Genomic DNA, 17,968 nt, shown 5'->3' on the forward strand with positions numbered 1-17,968 from the left:
CAGTGTTGCACAATTTTTTTTTGTATGTCGGGCGTGCAGAGCATTGCGTCCGCAGTCTGCTGTCATTGTACAGAGTATAGGGCCAGTACTGGTGAGGCAGGGAAAGAGATATTCAGGCTATATAGGCAGTGGGCTTTTTCCAAAAAATTGGGGAAAAATACTATATTTGGGCTGCCTGTGACCGTCTTCAGTTTACTGCGTGTCTGCTGGGGGTAGTAGTCCTAATTAATACGCAGCTAAGCGTTACAGCAGGCTTGCGCAAAATTGTTTCCTGGATCTGCTGTCTCTGTTACATCAGCGCCGTCATCCCGTCAGAGGGAAACAGTATATATAATATTATACGCTGCCTACAGTATCTATCTGCTGGGGGTAGTAGTCCTAATTAATACGCAGCTAAGCGTTACAGCAGGCTTGCGCAAAATTGTTTCCTGGATCTGCTGTCTCTGTTACATGATCGCTGTCATCCCGCCAGAGGGAAAGAGTATACATAATATTATACGCTGCCTACAGTATCTATCTGCTGGGGGTAGTAGTCCTAATTAATATGCAGCTAAGCGTTACAGCAGGCGTGCGCAAAATTGTTTCCTGGATCTGCTGTCTCTGTTACATCAGCGCCGTCATCCCGCCAGAGGGAAACAGTGTACATAATATTATACGCTGCCTACAGTATCTATCAGCTGGGGGTAGTAGTCCTAATTAATACGCAGCTAAGCGTTACAGCAGGCTTGCACAAAATTGTTTCCTGGATCTGCTGTCTCTGTTACATGATCGCCGTCATCCCACCAGAGGGAAAGAGTATACATAATATTATACGCTGCCTACAGTATCTATCTGCTGGGGGTAGTCGGCGGGAGCACTGTAAAAGGATGGTGAGGGAGTACGTAGCCGATCGCACGACCGTCCTCCGTGACGCCTCTGCCCCCTACAACTACTGGGTGTCGAAGCTGGACACGTGGCCTGAACTCGCGCTGTATGCCCTGGAGATGCTTGCTTGTCCTGCGGCTAGCATCTTGTCAGAGAGGGTGTTTAGTGCGGCTGGGGGAATCATCACAGATAAGCGTACCCACCTGTCAACCGACAGTGCCGACAGGCTTACACTCATCAAGATGAACAAAGCCTGGATTTCCCCAGACTTCTCTTCTCCACCAGCGGACAGCAGCGATACCTAAACAATACGTAAGCTGCACCCGCGGATGGAAGCATTGTTCTCTATCACCATCAAAAACGTGGACCTTTTAGCCTCCTCCTCCTGCTCCTCCTCCTGAAACCTCACGTAATCACGCCGAACGGGCAATTTTTCTTAGGCCCACAAGGCTCAGTCATATAATTTTTGTAAACAATTTTTATATGTTTCAATGCTCATTAAAGCGTTGAAACTTGCACCGGAACCAATTTTTATTTTAACTGGGCTGCCTCCAGGCCTAGTTACAAATTAAGCCACATTAACCAAAGCGATTAATGGGTTTCACCTGCCCTCTTGGTTGGGCATGGGCAATTTTTCTGACGTACATTAGTACTGTTGGTACACCAATTTTTGGGGCCCTCGCCTACAGTGTAATCCAATTAATTTTTAGCCCACCTGCATTAAAGCTGACGTTACATCAGCTGTGCTGGGCACTGCAATGGGATATATTTATGTACCGCCGTTGGCTTCCTGGCACCCACCCATGCTGTGGGTCCACAGGGAGTTGTAACTGCATGTGTCCACTTCTAAAGAACCCCAGTCTGACTGGGGCATGCAGTGTGGGCCGAAGCCCACCTGCATTAAACATGACATTACCTCAGCTGTGCTGGGCAATGCAATGGGATATATTTATGTACCGCCGGTGGCTTCCTGGCACCCACCCATGCTGTCGGTCCACACGGAGTTGTAACTGCATGTGTCCACTTCTAAAGAATACCAGTCTGACTGGGGCATGCAGTGTGGACTGAAGCCCACCTGCATTTAATCGGACGTTACCTCAGCTGTGATGGGCACTGCAATGGGATACATTTATGTACAGCCGGTGGGTTCCAGGGAGCCACCCATGCTGTGGGTGCACACGGAATTCCCATTGCGGAGTTGTACCTGCCTGTGACTATTTATAAAAAACCGCGGTCTGACTGGGGCATGCAGACACCTTGACAGAATGAATAGTGTGTGACACATAGGTTCCCCATTGCTATGCCCATGTGTGTAGCTCCTGATGGCGGTGGCACAGGATTATATTTCTCATTGCTTCTGTACAGCATTACAGTAACGAGCACCCGAGCATTTTGGTGCTCGCTCATCTCTATTAGTTATCAAGCTTTGCTAAAAGGGATTGCCCATCTCTAAAAGATTGATGACCTATCCTCAGGATAGGTTATCAATAGCTCTTAGGGCTGGCATCTGCTTCCTTGTACCCTGCCAGGCTACTGTGTCAGTGGCCCAGTTTGGTATTGCAGGCACAGTATCTATGGAAGCGAATGGGAACTGTGCCTGCAATACCATGTTGGACCCCTGCAGTGAGAATAGAGCGTCTGCTTCCAACTCCATATACTGACACAGCAGCCTGGCAAACAGCTGATTGGTTGGGTCCCGGGTGGCCTATTCCCTCCCTATCAGCTTGTAGTGGTTTCAGGCACTAGGTGGGAGCCTTAGGTGTAATAGCCACAGGTCTGGAAAATAGTCAGAAATTAGCCAGGAGTCAGCAACACGAGGTCTCCGTTTGCAGTACAGATGAATGAGGCAGGTAACATAGTCAGATGGGAAGCCAGGAGTCAACAACGGGAGGTCTGGGTTTGCAGTACAGAAGAATGAGGCAGGTAACATAGTCAGATGGGAAGCCAGGAGTCAACAACGGGAGGTCTTGGTTTGCAGTACAGATGGATGAGGCGGTTAACGTAGTCAGGTAAAATGTCAGAAGTCGGCATCAAGAGATCTTGTCACAATAGCAGAGGAGCAGGCAGGAGTATAGCTTGATCGATCAATGCTGTGGAGCAGAATAATCATGCACTAAGGGAGTGGCAGAGCCAGGCTTTTATAGGAAATGCAATCAAGAACGGAGGTGGGGTCAGGACCAGAAGGAAGAAACTAGATAACTGGCATCAGGGAACAAGACTGAGAGTCATGCAAGGGATCTGTCCACTGGCTGGATAGCTCAGTAGTGAGAGACACCAGCTGGAATACAGGAGGTCCTGGTTGGATTCCTGACACCTATCAATCATTTGGAGCTGAACACCCCTTTAAATGGAATGTATAAGATTTAAAAAGATCTATCTTTCCAAAAACATCATCATTCTTGTCTATGTCCGGTTTATTCACATTGGTAACAAAACTACACAATTCAACAATGTTGGTAAGAATCTGATTCCATCTGCTCAACACAGAGAACAAGATGGATACAATTAACCTATTCATTTAAAGGCCAATTCCTCTGAGTATTCATTTAATATACTGTTTTTTTTCCAAATACCATTTTTTTTATCGCCACAAGATTTAGTTTTGTATATAAAAGTTATTGAATTAAGATCTCAGACAAAGAACAGTCACCGCATTCATTTCGTTTAACTGTACATCTGGTTTTCTCCTAAACTCAAAACTTCCACTACTCACAAAGGAGGATTTGGCTTTTGTTATAAAATATCGCTGCTGACCCTATGGGTCTTTGCTGTACCATGTTCTCTAACTAAAACTCTTCACAGAGCCACACGGCCTCTTAATGGCTCCTGTATCCAGCAGATAAGTCTTGCATCCTGGCAAAAAAAAAATTCTTAAAAATATATATAGAGGACGGATGAAAAAAGGGCCAATCAAAGGGCCTTTTTCATATGTTCCCTATTTTTTGATAACCTATCAAATGAATATTGGAAAGTAAGGGGCATAAGAGAGCCTTACTGCATGATTACAAGCAGGGTCTGCTTGTAACCCCTAACCATGGAGACATATAGGTCTGGAATAAGAGTTGTAGATACAAAATATTATGGAGCCTATTTCGGAACCCCCGGATGGCAGAATTCTGGCATCCAAAAGTCACAGTTTTGGCATACACGCTAAAACTGTGACTTTTGGGGCTTGTACACCACGCCCGCCCCATTTTCAAAAAGTGGGCACTTCCATGCAAGGTCTATCTTTTTTATAATAATCTATGCCAGAAACTGACATAGATTATAGCAAAAACTTGCTCCAGTCCCCAGCTGGATTTGGCTTTTTATCTAGAACATAGAGGTTCCACCAGATGAAATAAGCATATTAATAGGCTTGCACCTCTTATAGGATCATACCTAGAAATCATGGGGCCCCGTAGCAAATTTTGAAATTGGACCTTCCTCATAAAAATATTGTATTAAAGGCAGCATATCTATAACGCAGTGGGTTTCGATACAGCAACTCAGCTCTAAGATAATGCTAAATAATGCATTCACCATCTACTAGTTCTACAGAGTGATAGTGATTACAGTGCAGTTATCTCACCTCCAGCGATCACGGGGGGCATCTTCTGTGTTTGGTGACATCCATATTCATTCTTTATCTAGGCCTGGATAATCATGAAGATTTTCTCCAGCCACTAATAATCTCTGCTTACTCCTACCATCCTGTCATTACCCCCAATGTACATCTCAGTAAACCCTTGATAGTAGTAGTGACCCCTCTGTGGCGGCTCCCAATAGTGCTAGTGTTTTCTATGTAGCCCCCAATAGTAGTAGTGTCCCCTCCATCACCACCCCATAGTAGTAATGTCCCCTCTGTGGCTCCCCATAGTACTAGTGTCCCCTTTGTGGCCCCTATTGTACTAGTGTCACTTTTATGTCCCCCGATAGTACCAGGGTCCTCTCTGTGGCCCCCTACAGCACTTTATTCCCCTGTGTGCCAGCCTGCAGTGACTGGGACAGCAGCATCCCGAACAGCTAGAATGTAAGTGAGACAGACCTTTGCTGCTGGACATTCAGGGGAAGGGGAAGGCGAATCAATGGTGGGACAAGCGGTGGGGTTATTTAGTTCTGGACCTCAGGACCATAGCAGTCACATGGTCTGCCTGCAGTCACATCACTGGCCTCTTAAAAACGTCTATGGCTGGTAGATGGGTGCAGAGTTCATTTAAACCTGTGTATAAAACGCTGGTCTGAGTAAATATGCCCTTTTTTCATTTAAACTATTTATTTACAAAGTTTTTTCACTTTTTATTTACACTGTAGACCAGTGTTCCCCAACTCCAGTCCTCAGGGACCGCCAACAGGTCATGTTTTCAGGATTTCCTCAGTGTTGCACAGGTGATGTAATTATTGTCAGTGCCTCAGACATTACTGCAGCTGTTCTTACCATAGGATATCCTGAAAACATGACCTGTAGGTGGTCCCCGAGGACTGGATTTGGGGATTCCTGCTGTAGATGGTTTGGAGCATGGCCACATGGGATGGATTTGCTGCAGAATGTTCCCAGCGGACATTCCGCAGCAGGAAATTTGCACTGTTTGGTGCCGTCTTTGATGCAGAATTTAACATGGATTTTGGAGCAGAATTCACCCTCTCATTAGAAACGGTTGGATTCTGCAGCATATCTGGTGATTAAATTGACATACCATGGATTTAACCCTTTGCAATCCAATTTTGGATTCAGGGTTTCCTAGGGGGCTTTCTCTTTCTGCCATTATACAATGACGCCATCTGCTGACAAGAGCCAGTACTGCGGTATGTGACATGCTGGAGAGGCCCCCGACAACAGAGCGACCAGTAATCTACAGTAAGAATACCCCGTCAGACATCTTCCGACATCGGAGCTTTACAGCCTTCAATCAGAATGTCTTTAGACGTCAGACAGTGGATTGGAAAGGGTTAAATTCCTCACTACATGTCAATTTCCGCACGGGTTTTGTGCGGATGTTTTCGTCAGCCTGTGGAAGTCTCATCCACTTTGCTGCTACCGTAAATGCTGAAGATGTTTTGTGCGGTTGGTCAGCACAGACAATCCACTGCAGATCTGTCCTGTGTTGACACGGCCTTATGTTCCTAACACATTAAAGAGTCTTTTGAAGGAATGTAATTTAGGTAACTATTTCCATCCCTAAGGTTAGGATATTTAGGAGATTTCTTGGAATGTAAGTGATTCATAATTTGTGTCACTATGAATCAGGCTCGATTGATACAATCCTTAAAAACTGGCACACAATGGTAGAGTTCAAACAATCCTAAATACGACGCTCTCGCCCCTCTGCTTGTATCTGGAGGAAAAATCACAGATGTCCGTTTCATATTACTATGTTGATTGCATAAATAAAGCCAAATGGCGCTCTCGTCATTTCTTATACGGTTTTCCAACATATCGTCATTTTTGTAAAAAGCAACGACAAAGAGAGCAGAAAAACTACCTTGTGGCTCTAACATTGTGTATGGGTGCAGGAGTTTAGTAGGGAGAATACTAATGTTCAATGTGCGGTACACAGTCACAGATAAGAGACTGCGAAACATCACAGCTAGAGTTGAGCGAACATACTCTGCCGAGCTTGATGCTCGTTCGAGTATTAGCGTACTCGATGGTGCTCGTTACTTGAACGAGCATCAAATCGTGTTCGATCCCGCCCCAGTTTTTGGCTCCTCCCCGCTGTGACGTGCCTGTTTTGGCTCTGCCGCGACGCAGCGCGTGTCATTGGCCAATTTTTTGTCTGGCAGGAGGGAAAGAGAGAAGGGAGAGAGAGAGAAGAAGAGATAAAAGAAGAGAGAGGAGAAGAGAGAGGAGAAGAGAAAGGAGAAGAGAGAGAAGAAGAGGGAGAAAAAGAGAGAGAAGAAGAGAGAGAAGAAGCGAAAGGAGGGGAGAGAGGGGGGAGAGAGAGAGAAGAAAAAAAAGCTCGGGACCCGGCGTCCCACATGCAAAAATGCTCGAGTCTCCCATTGTAGTTAATGGGGTTCGTTACTCGAGTAGAGCTCTCGAATTTTACGAAAAGCTCGACTCGAATAACGCGGACCTGAGCATTTGGGTGCTCGCTCATCTCTAATCACAGCTAATGATGATGTGATTAGAAAATAGCAGAGGGACAAGTATAATGGGGCCTATTTACCATTGAAAAGTGATAGTTTTCTGATGCAAATTGTGCCAGAAGACTGTCAGATATGCTTTGTGTCACATTTACTATCTATTTTAGACACTTTTGGACACTTTTTTTTGCTAACAAAAAGGGTTCCAGCATAGAAAAAAGGGCCTGACCTAAATCGTGCTAAAAATTGAACAAATTTGAAAAAATTCTGATGAACTTTCGATGTAAACTAAGCCACCTAAAATATGGTATAAACTTTTTACTAATCAGCAGAATTGCTGTGATAAGCTGACACATTTTAAGGCTGTCTATCAAGTCTATGGCCAGCTGCACATGACGAGGTCGGATCCTGCAGCGCAATCCGACCCTGTGCCCGGCCGGTTGCCCTGCATACTTGTCTGGATTCTTCATACTCTGTACTGCGGATGTGCCGGCCGCAGTACAGATTATGCCGTGCAGTCGCACGTGGATTCCACGACCTTTGATGATTGTGGAAGGGCAGCGAGTCGGACGGCTTTCATTGATTTGCATGCTGTGATATTTTTTACCCCGCGAGCGAAAAATTGCAATTGATTTCCGTTCATGGGCAGGAAAAAACGCTTTTCAATAGCATGCTATTGCATGTTTTCGCTGTGGAATCCGGAGGTGGACGCCCGGTTTAGATTCCGTAATGCAAATCCGCCTAAGTTTGCACTGTCTAACTTTTAGAGACTATCAGTAAATAAGGCCAAGTGTGTATCAGAACTCTGTCAGTTACAACATTTTCATTGGTCCATGTAATGGTGAAGTTAAGACTCAGTCTTTAATTCCATTGGCCAAAAAAAGTTTCATGCTTACTGCTGGAGGTACTTTGGGTAATAATCGCCCTGCTTATTCACCCAGATGCATGGAACACAGTCAGCATGCAGTGTAGCGAAATCAATAGTAGAGAAGCTATCCGGCACATTGGGGAGGGACAGCATTTTCATACGCATCCCCACTCTGAAATGGAGTGGGGAATTAAGAAAAAAAAGCCAGATTGCGCACGTCCGTGAGCATGTGATTCGTGGGTATGTACAGTGCCATACACAGCCACACTCTGTCTCTATCGGCTCTCTGCTGGCAGAGCGTATGGCTGAAAAATGGGTAAAACGTTGCAGGGAGACCCGCAGCGTTTTACGTATACGGCCATGGGCATGAGCCCTTAGTAGTTAGATAGTGTTTGTCTGTAAGTGTGAATTAGATAACAATCAGACCTCATCTTATTGGTAATCAATGATGAAATCCAAGTAGTTCCTTTACTTTTTCTTGCAACCGTAGAATGTTTTTTAGTCCCGGTTATAAAGATGTTTTGAACAGATGATTGACAAGTGATGGGAGTCGTAGCTGGGTTTTCCTTCACCTGCAGTTCAAAATGTAGTTTGCTGCCCCTGACCTGTATCTATATATTGTATTTCCCCGAAAATAAGACAGTGTCTTATATTAATTTTTGTTTAAAAAGGTTTAACTTTTTTACATGTACAGCTGCCTGGACACTATTTAAATAGATTTTTTTAATTAACTGTTAGCAGGGCTTAATTTTGGAGTAGGGCTTATATTTCAAGCATCCTCAAAAAGCCTGAAAAATCATTTTGCATCCTCAAACATTCTGGAAAATCATGCTATGTCTTATTTTCAGGGTATGTCTTATTTTCAGGGAAACAGGGTACATAGGCATCTATGATGCTCTGAGCTTGGATCAGTACACCCCTGGTTGGGCCGGGACGCTCATCTGTGCTACAGGTACATAAATACTTTCATAATACCTTCATGTGAAACTGGCCTTAGGCAACTATTTAGCATGTCTGATCTTTGCATCATGTATTTCATGTCATTACATTGACTTGGAAGTACATATTTCTGCATAATATAGTGGGGCATACTTACTTAGACTGGCCGTATATAGTGCACCCTTCTAGCAGCAACAAATGTATCAAAACGTGTAAACTTCTTAATACATTTGTTTCAGCTTGCCTCTCCTCCGTGCATCTGATGTAAAACCTGCTTGGAGCTGGATTAGGACTTTGTTATGATCTACACCAGTTTCCAACATTGATTATAGTAAAAGACCAGCCGTGTACCATCAAACCCCCTAAATCCAGTCCCGCCCACTTAAAAAAAATGGCGGGGTGCCGCATACAAGTCTTGAAAGTTGCAAGGCAGCTGGTTTACTCAATTCTGGCATCCAGACATTCTTAAATAAGCCCGATTGTGTGCAATTATTGATAGATTTGCATGCCTGTATTTTTGGGTTGGTTAGTTGTGAATCGATAGAACACAATATAGTGGAGAGTCCTCACTGATAAGAGGTCTGTGGGAGAGGAATTCTAAGGTTCTCTCCGTACAGAAGGTGTTGATAGGACAGGCTTTAAATAATGATTCTGCCTTTGTCCTTTTGGCTTTTGCCTTCCTCAAAAAAGCAGATGGGCTGCAGCGGATCAGCAGGCCATGTTATGTCAGACTCTGCTATTAGTAAGGAGATGCCCGTGAATGAAGAAAAGGTCTTGTATGCCCCTCTTCCATCTATACATATGTTAGGTCAGTTCCCATCATTAATATAGGATCCCTGACATGAATTGCTCAGCAGTGACAACATAAAGATCCATCATGGGAGACCTGGATGTCAAGTCTGTACCTTTCTCAATGCCCAAATGAAGCCTAACTACTGTCTACCACACACAGTGATCCTCCGCTGATACCTTGATCCACGTAAATTCATCATAGTCATCCTACAGGCTGTACAGTGCTAGCATTAATGTACGCTCACATCTGCATGCAATGATCTCTCAAGGAAAGAAACTGTTACATTGGGACTTAGTCTAAATGTGCATAAAAATGTGTTAATTGGGTGATATATTCAGTGTCTTAAAGCTGCATCTATTATTCTGTCCTACTCTATTAACCGTGAACTTCCCATGTTTAGTTATAGTAGGGGCTTTTATACAAAATAACTAGTGCACATTAGGCTCATTTCACACCAACATTGGGGCTTCAGTCATAATTCTGTATCTCTGCTCCGTTTTTGGCGCACCAGAACGAAATTAAACAGAAATAAACTGATCCCTTTTACTCCAGTTGACTTCAACGGGGATTTTTTTAAAAAATGGGAAGCAAACAGAAATCTTTTTTATTGGCTTCTGTTAGGTTTCCATTTTTTTAACAGAAGGAATAGCGCAACCTGCAGTTGTAGGAGTTCTAGGTTCAAGTTTGTCCAAGGACAACATCTTGTGGGGTTTTTCTGTCCTCCTCCTCCTCGTCCTCCTCCTCCCCCCTCCTTCTCCCCACTCCTACTCCCCCCTCCTCCTCCTCCCTCCTCCTCCCCCCTTCTCCTCCTCCCTCCTCCCTCCTCCTCTCCCCTCCTCCTCCCCCTCCTTCTCCCCCCTCCTTCTCCCCCCTCCTCCTCCCCCCTCCTCCTCCCCCCCTCCTCCTCCCTCCCTCCTCCTACCCCCTCCTCCTCCTCCCTCCCTCCTCCTCCCTCCTTGCAGTACTGGAGTTGTAGGTTCAAATCTCTATGGAGTTTTTCAAAGTCCGTGCAGATGTTGTCCTTGATTAGATTTGAAGCTATGACCCCAGTACTGCAAGGCATTAGTGCTAATTACTGAGTCCCATTCATTGAAGAGCTTCCTCCTACGTCATTAGTGAAATCGATTTTTTTACTCCCATTGATGTTAATGGGAATCTGGATTGAGTCATCTTGATTCCCCATTATTTTTGGAAAGTCGGGCCGATTAGTTCTGAATTGATTATTCCAATAATTGCTCATTACTATCCATAAATAATTAGGAAAATGAAACTTAAAGTTCAGATGTCAACGAGCCCTCACTGGCCCAAAGTATATGAAAGGATTCTTTTGGCATTTCTCAGCGCATGGGGGCCAATGCATACAATTGGTGTATGTGATGGGATCTTTTATGCTAAACATGTTCCCAAAAAATATGCAAGCAGAGCCAAATGCACAACATAGCTGCTGAAGAACCTCTTTTACATTGAGAGGTATCCCCTACTTGTAGGTCAAGCAGTGGTTGTCACAGGACAAGGAACTTCTAAGAAAGGGAATCAGCAACAGACTACTCCTGTGAAGAAATAAGTGAGGTCTATAAAGCGCCACTCAACTTTATATAATAGTCGAGTTCTGACATCAGAATGTGATGAAATACTATTTACAGACCTGTCAATCTAGAGTACATATTATATTTGTATTATATCGCTATCCTGTGTATCATTGCTTTGTCAATGGTATTTGTGCAATTTCTTACTACATTGCGGATAATGTCACCAAATCTAAGCTAAGATCAGTGATAGCCTGGTATGTACTATTAGTGATTGCAGAAGGAAAATATGGTATACCTTTCTGAACAATGCTAGTTACTTAAAGCCTTATTACAATTACATCCATAATTTAAATGTACATGTGCTAAAAATGTATATTCCATTATACCAGGCATGCCACGGGAAAATTCCCTGATTTTCCAGATGAAGAAGAGGGTGGATCGAAGACTATTTTTGCTGAGAAGACTCCAGAACAGGTATCACAGCTAAATCTCCTAACATCCCATACACTATGTGGACAAAGGTTTTGGGACACCAATAGAGATGAGCGAGCATACTCGTCCGAGCTTGATACTCGTTCGAGTATTAGGGTGTTCGAGATGCTCGTTACTCGTAACGAGCACCACGCGGTGTTTGGGTTACTTTCATTTTCTTCCCTGAGAAATTTGCGCGCTTTTCTGGCCAATAGAAAGACAGGGAAGGCATTACAACTTCCCCCTGCAACATTCAAGCCCTATACCACCCCCCTGCAGTGAGTGGCTGGGGAGATCAGGTGTCACCCGAGTATAAAAATCGGCCCCTCCCGCGGCTCGCCACAGATGCGTTCTGACATTAGTTCAGGGAAAGTGGTATCTTGGTGGAGCTGCTATAGGGAGAGCGTTAGGAGTATTTTAGGTTTCAAGAACCCCAACGGTCCTTCTTAAGGCCATAGAAATCGCAGAGCGCACCTATGTGCGATCTGTGATTTCTGTTCTCTTCTCTATATGCGCTCAATGGGGCCGGCGGCAGCAGCGCCGACCCCATTGAGAACATATAGAAGACAAATCATTCTTCTCTGCCACAGCTGTAACAGCTGTGGCAGAGAAGAACGATGTTTTCCCATTGAATTCAATGGAGCCAGCAATACAGCAGGTTCCACTGAAAGCAATGGGCTGCCGGCGAGCGCGGGATGAATTGTCGGGAAGGGCTTAAATATATAAGCCCTTCCCTGCAATTCATCCAGAAATGTGTTACAATAAAAATATATACCGGCGTATAAGACGACCCCCCAACTGTCACCTTATACGCCGGCAATACAGTGGAGCAAAGAATAAAAATCATTACTCACTTCTTCTGACGTTCTGCGGTGCTGCTGCAGGCTGTCGCTCCCTCCTGGTTCCCGGCAGAGCATTGATTTCTCTACGAAGGGCTTTAAATCCCCGCCTCCAGAAACACACGTGCCTTCAGCCAATCACAGCCAATGACAATGATGTCATTGAATGGCTGTGATTGGCTGTGTTTCTGGAGGCGGGGATTTCAAGCCCTGCGTCCAGAAAGCAATGCTCTGCCGTGAACAAGGAGGGAGCGACATCCTGCAGGAGCGGCGCAGAACGTCAGAAGAAGTGAGTAATGATTTTTATTCTTTGCTCCACTGTATTCCCGGCGTATAAGGTGACAGTTGGGGGGTCGTCTTATACGCCCCGTCGCCTTATACGCAGGTATATATTTTTATTGTAACACATTTCTGGATGAATTGCAGGGAAGGGCTTATATATTTAAGCCCTTCCCGACAATTCATCCTGCGATCGCCAGCAGCCCATTGCTTTCAGTGGAACCTGCTGTATTGCTGGCTCCATTGAATTCAATGGGCAAACATCGTTCTTCTCTGCCACAGCTGTTACAGCTATGGCAGAGGAGAACGATCTTTACGATGACAGTGCGGGGGGGGGGGCACTCTTGCCGCTATTGTGGCTTAATAGTGGGACCTGGGAACTTGAGATGCAGCCCAACATGTAGCCCCTCGCCTGCCCTATCTGTTGCTGTGTCGTTCCCATCACTTTCTTGAACTGCCCAGATTTTCACAAATGAAAACCTTAGCGAGCATCGGCGATATACAAAAATGCTCGGGTCGCCCATTGACTTCAATGGGGTTCGTTACTCGAAACGAACCCTCGAGCATTGTGAAAATTTCGTCCCGAGTAACGAGCACCCAAGCATTTAGGTGCTCGCTCATCTCTAGGCACCAACCAATGCTGTGCGGTCAGGTGAAGAGAATAGGCAAATCAAATGTATGAGCATTAGGTAGAAAGAAGAGTATCACACAAGCATATCCCAGTATAGAAACCATCAGAATGTCATCAAGTGTGGAGTTGACAGTCATCCAACAGCGTGAGATGGTGGCATGTCACCCATCAATCAGTAGGGGCCATTGCAGTGCTTTTGGACCTTCTTAAGTCCACCGTTGGCAATGTTATTTGGAAATGAAAACCATCTGGTGTGTACAGTGAGGCCATGTTCGCGAAAACCTTGTAAACTGACAGAATATGGACTACAAAGCCTTCTATGAGATGTGAAGGCCTCGTCTGCTGAAATCCTCAGGAGGTCTCACAGCCTACTGGAATATCCATTAGCCCCAGTTCCGTAGAACTGCAAGCACCTCCACTTATCTATTGGAATTTGGTGGAAAGCATGCCTAGGAGGGTTACGGCAGTCAATAATGCCAAAGGCAGCCAACACCATATTGGAGAATGTGCATAAAATCTAATTTTATCATCTTCTATGTGTGTCGCGATACTTTTGTCAACATACTGTATGTCAAAAAATGGTGTATTGTCCACTATTTCTGGTGCTGTTCAATCAAGTCAGTAAGACTGGAGGAGGCACATGTCAGGGATAAATGTCTGTTCATAGGAGACTGATGCCTTTTTACCTTATCCCAGCTGTCAGCTGTCATTTTGTATCTCTGAACAATAAAAGATTGAAAGTGAAGCCAGATGCAATGTAACATTTCCATTCTGGCTGCCGCAGTCATTCCGTTTTCTTTTTTTTTGAGTTTTATCCCGTCACTAGATCTGCAGCCTCGTGGAATAGGATCCTAATCTCCCCTGTGCATGTTACTGCCCTGCTTTTGCCTAAGCTTTGTACTCTGGCTCCTGCCTTTGATCCCTGGAGCGATAATAAGTATTAAATGTTAGCACATGACACCGAATTCCCCCGGAGAGTGGTGCCTTAGTCTACCAGGTCCAGTCAAGATCTTGCTACTTTATCGGGGTCTGTTCACATAAAGCGAAAAGCTTTCAAGTCAAATACAGATTCTTTCCACATTTTGATATCATTATTAAATAAATGGTAACGATTCTAGCAGATGTTATATGTCAGCTCTCTAGGCCAATAAAAAGGACTATCGTGTTCCAAAACCCCCACGTTAAACAGTACGATAATAACAACCTGTCTGTTTCCTGCTGTCAATGTAGACTCTCTTGACAGTCCGGAGGATCTGAAAGTAATAATGGAAGAATAGGATACAGCTTGGGCAGTAATATCATTTGCCAGAATATACATCCTGCCAAAGACTAGAGGTACCTTTACATGGGTCGATGATCGCCAAAATAATCATTCAAATGTGGGATTGTGGGTGACTGTTGGCCCGTGTACACGCAGCCCCGACAGGTCACTGAGCAAGAAGTTGCCGTTCCGTTTCAGCTCACTGTAGAGGAATGACTGGTGAGTGGCGTCTCACTTAGTATAAGCAGGAGCCACTTAATATGTTAGCGACTCCTGTTTACTGTGAACTGAACAATCTCTGGCCTACATTCATTATAACATAAGAGTGATAGCCACTAGTATGGCTATTGGGCGCCCAACAGCCGTATCATGTAAAAGTGCATTTAGAATTTCACCATACATTTGTCCAGATTGCAGCAAATAAGAACTGTTGTTGTTGTTAGCCGTTTAGTCGTTCACAACCCTCGGCAACTCTAAAGGCGAGCTCCCTCCATGTTTTTCAGTTTTGCGCTGCTTCTTTCAGGTGTGTGATATCCATGCCAGTATCGGCCATCGTGTCCTTTGGTGGCCGGGTCTTCTTTTGCCACTGATCTATCCAAGCATTATAGATAGAGATGAGCGGGTGACAGGTGAGTTGCGGCGGGGAGCGGGGGGGGGGAGAGAGGAAGTGAGAGATCTCCCCTCCATTCCTTCCCTGCCGCTCCCCGCCCCCCACCGGCCCCCGAATCTTTAGAGACAAGCGGGGAGATACTTGGCTATGGCACTACTCGCTCGAGTAATGTACCTTAACGAGTATACTCGCTCATCTCTAATTATAGATTATTCCAGCGATTCTGGATTCTGCTCACATTACATGGCCAAAATCCGTGAGCCTGAGCCCGGCCATCTTCCCCTCCAGTGATATATCGGGTCTTATACGATTCAGGACTTCTCTGTTTGTTCCTCTCGCCGTCCAGGACATACGCAGCAGCATTCACCAGCACCACAGCTCAAACGCATCAATCTTCCTATCAGCTTTTTTCGCAGTCCAGCTCTCACATTCATACATGGCTCCCGGTGGCTTGCACTATCCTGCGTTTAGTTGTTATACCAATTTGCCTACTTTTACAGATTTTGTGCATGTTTAGCATCGCGCTTCGCCCCAATCCTATCCTACATTTTATCTCTGGCAAGAACTATCTGACCGAAATGCCAAAGATGAAATAAAAACGGACTCTTTTATCACATACTGTAAATTATACAGCAATATACAATATTAAAACACAAAGAATATTAAAGACGTGTTGAGGCTTTGGATAAGTGTTATAATTCTTAGAGTCACTCTTTATTTCCATATTTCTTTCCTTTTTGCTGCCTTCTTCGATCTACATAAGTTTTCCACAGTGCATTCATATGGACTTATGTATGAATTACACTGATATAATCTGCTCTGCATGTTCATCACTTTGGGTTTTTCTGAGCTGCAGGCAAAGATAAAGTCATTCTGGTTTCCTGGGTTCTCCGCTGGTTTCAACTGTTGTAGTAGCCTATCTGGGTTTTGGAGGCTAAAGTCTGTGTTATCTGAATTTGCTGTGCAGTTGGACTAACGTGTTTACAACCGCAAAGTTACATCCTTATAATATTGGTCATACAAAGTCCAATATCACCACATACAGTGATCCTATAGAGTTAGATACCAAAGGCTCTCAGCAGACCATGATTACAATAAAGTTATATCTAGTGTCTCACATGTAACGTCTTCACTGACTACAGTTGTTCACTTTTTCTATCTTCTCCATCTGGCCCAGACCGCCATGCAGACTTTTATCTCTGCAAAATCTGCAATAAAACATCTTTGGCTCCTAGCTTTTCCTGCACCCTACTAATCATTTACCAACCTACCCAAACTCGTCATACTGTTGTTACTCCCAATTCTATCCCTGTTGCTGCCCCATCTACCCCTATTACTGTATCTGCTGTGGTATGGAGCCCTCAAATATTGTGCTTCATATGTAATGGTGTCACAACTATAATTATACCCCCAAAAATAGTGCCGCAAAAAACAAAAATAGCAGTGCCAAAAAGATAGTACCTCATATTGTGCTAAGCACAGTATGCCACACAGTACAAGTGCCAACTTTATTACCCCACAGAGTGATAGTGAACCTTTCAGTGTCCCACATTGTAATAATGCTCCTCTTAGTGCTCCAGACAGTTTTGCCCCCTTTATGTTCCTACACAGTAATAATACCATCTTTGTGCCCTTTATAAAATACTAATGCCCCATTTTTGCCCCTGGTAAGTAATAGTAATCTCTGGAAAGTGATAAAGCTCCATCACATGAGTGGTCCTAGGGCCACTGCTACCCAGCAGCTATGTCACTGGTCCCATGTAATAATTCCAGGCTGGCAAGTGGCAGACCGTAGGGCTACTTCAAAATATCAATGAAATGCCTGGCCCATAATCACTGCTTTATCTCACTTGCAGTTCAGAGAACCTCCAACAACAATTACATACATATTGGTAACTAGTACTAGCAATTCTTAGGTGTTTTTTTTACTATGTTAGAGAAATTATTATATGACAGACCGGGGTAAAAACTGCCATAGGTGATGTGGAGCGCTGAATTATAAACTGCAATGCGATAAAATAATTATACATAAAAGTTTTGGTTTTTCCCTATTTTTTCCTATTAATTTAGGTTGCTGCGGAGCTAGCCGCTAAAGAAGAAGCAAAAGATAAAAAGAAGAAGGAGAAGGGAAAAAAGGAGAAGGGGAAAAAGAAAGGAAAAAAGGAAAAAGATAAAGGCAAAGGCAAAGGAAAAAAGGGTAAAGGCAAAGAGGAGGTAAGAAGGCATCCCTGCTGATTCCATAAGAAGAAATTACAAATCTCAAGAGCCCTTTAAAGGAGATGTCCCGCGCCGAAACGGGTTTTTTTTTTTTTAAACCCCCCCCCCCATTCGGCGCGAGACAACCCCGATGCAGGGGTTAAAAAAACCACCCGCACAGCGCTTACCTGAATCCCGGCGGTCCGGCGTCTTCATACTCACCTGCTGAAGATGGCCGCCGGGATCCTCTGTCTTCATGGACCGCAGGGCTTCTGTGCGGTCCATTGCCGATTCCAGCCTCCTGATTGGCTGGAATCGGCACGTGACGGGGCGGAGCTACACGGAGCTACACGGAGCCCCATAGAGAAGAGGAGAAGACCCGGACTGCGCAAGCGCGGCTAATTTGGCCATCGGAGGGCGAAAATTAGTCGGCACCATGGAGACGAGGACGCCAGCAACGGAGCAGGTAAGTATAAAACTTTTTATAACTTCTGTATGGCTCATAATTAATGCACAATGTACATTACAAAGTGCATTATTATGGCCATACAGAAGTGTATAGACCCACTTGCTGCCTCGGGACATCTCCTTTAAGTCTGTATTAGATTTCATGAGTACAGCA

At 44.6% G+C, this 17,968-nt stretch overlaps 1 protein-coding gene across 1 annotated transcript in view; it reads left to right on the top strand.

Annotated features, from left to right (window-relative positions):
- Positions 1-17,968, top strand: part of IQCA1 (IQ motif containing with AAA domain 1) — a 201,647-nt gene that overhangs the window by 124,440 nt on the left and 59,239 nt on the right. The window contains exons 7-8 of the mRNA XM_066575405.1: positions 11,449-11,533; positions 17,221-17,364. Coding sequence (XP_066431502.1) covers positions 11,449-11,533; positions 17,221-17,364 — 229 coding nt within the window. The remainder of the gene's footprint in view (positions 1-11,448; positions 11,534-17,220; positions 17,365-17,968) is intronic.

Source organism: Eleutherodactylus coqui, chromosome 8 (assembly GCF_035609145.1).
Source record: "Eleutherodactylus coqui strain aEleCoq1 chromosome 8, aEleCoq1.hap1, whole genome shotgun sequence".
Taxonomy (NCBI): Eukaryota; Metazoa; Chordata; class Amphibia; order Anura; family Eleutherodactylidae; genus Eleutherodactylus; species Eleutherodactylus coqui.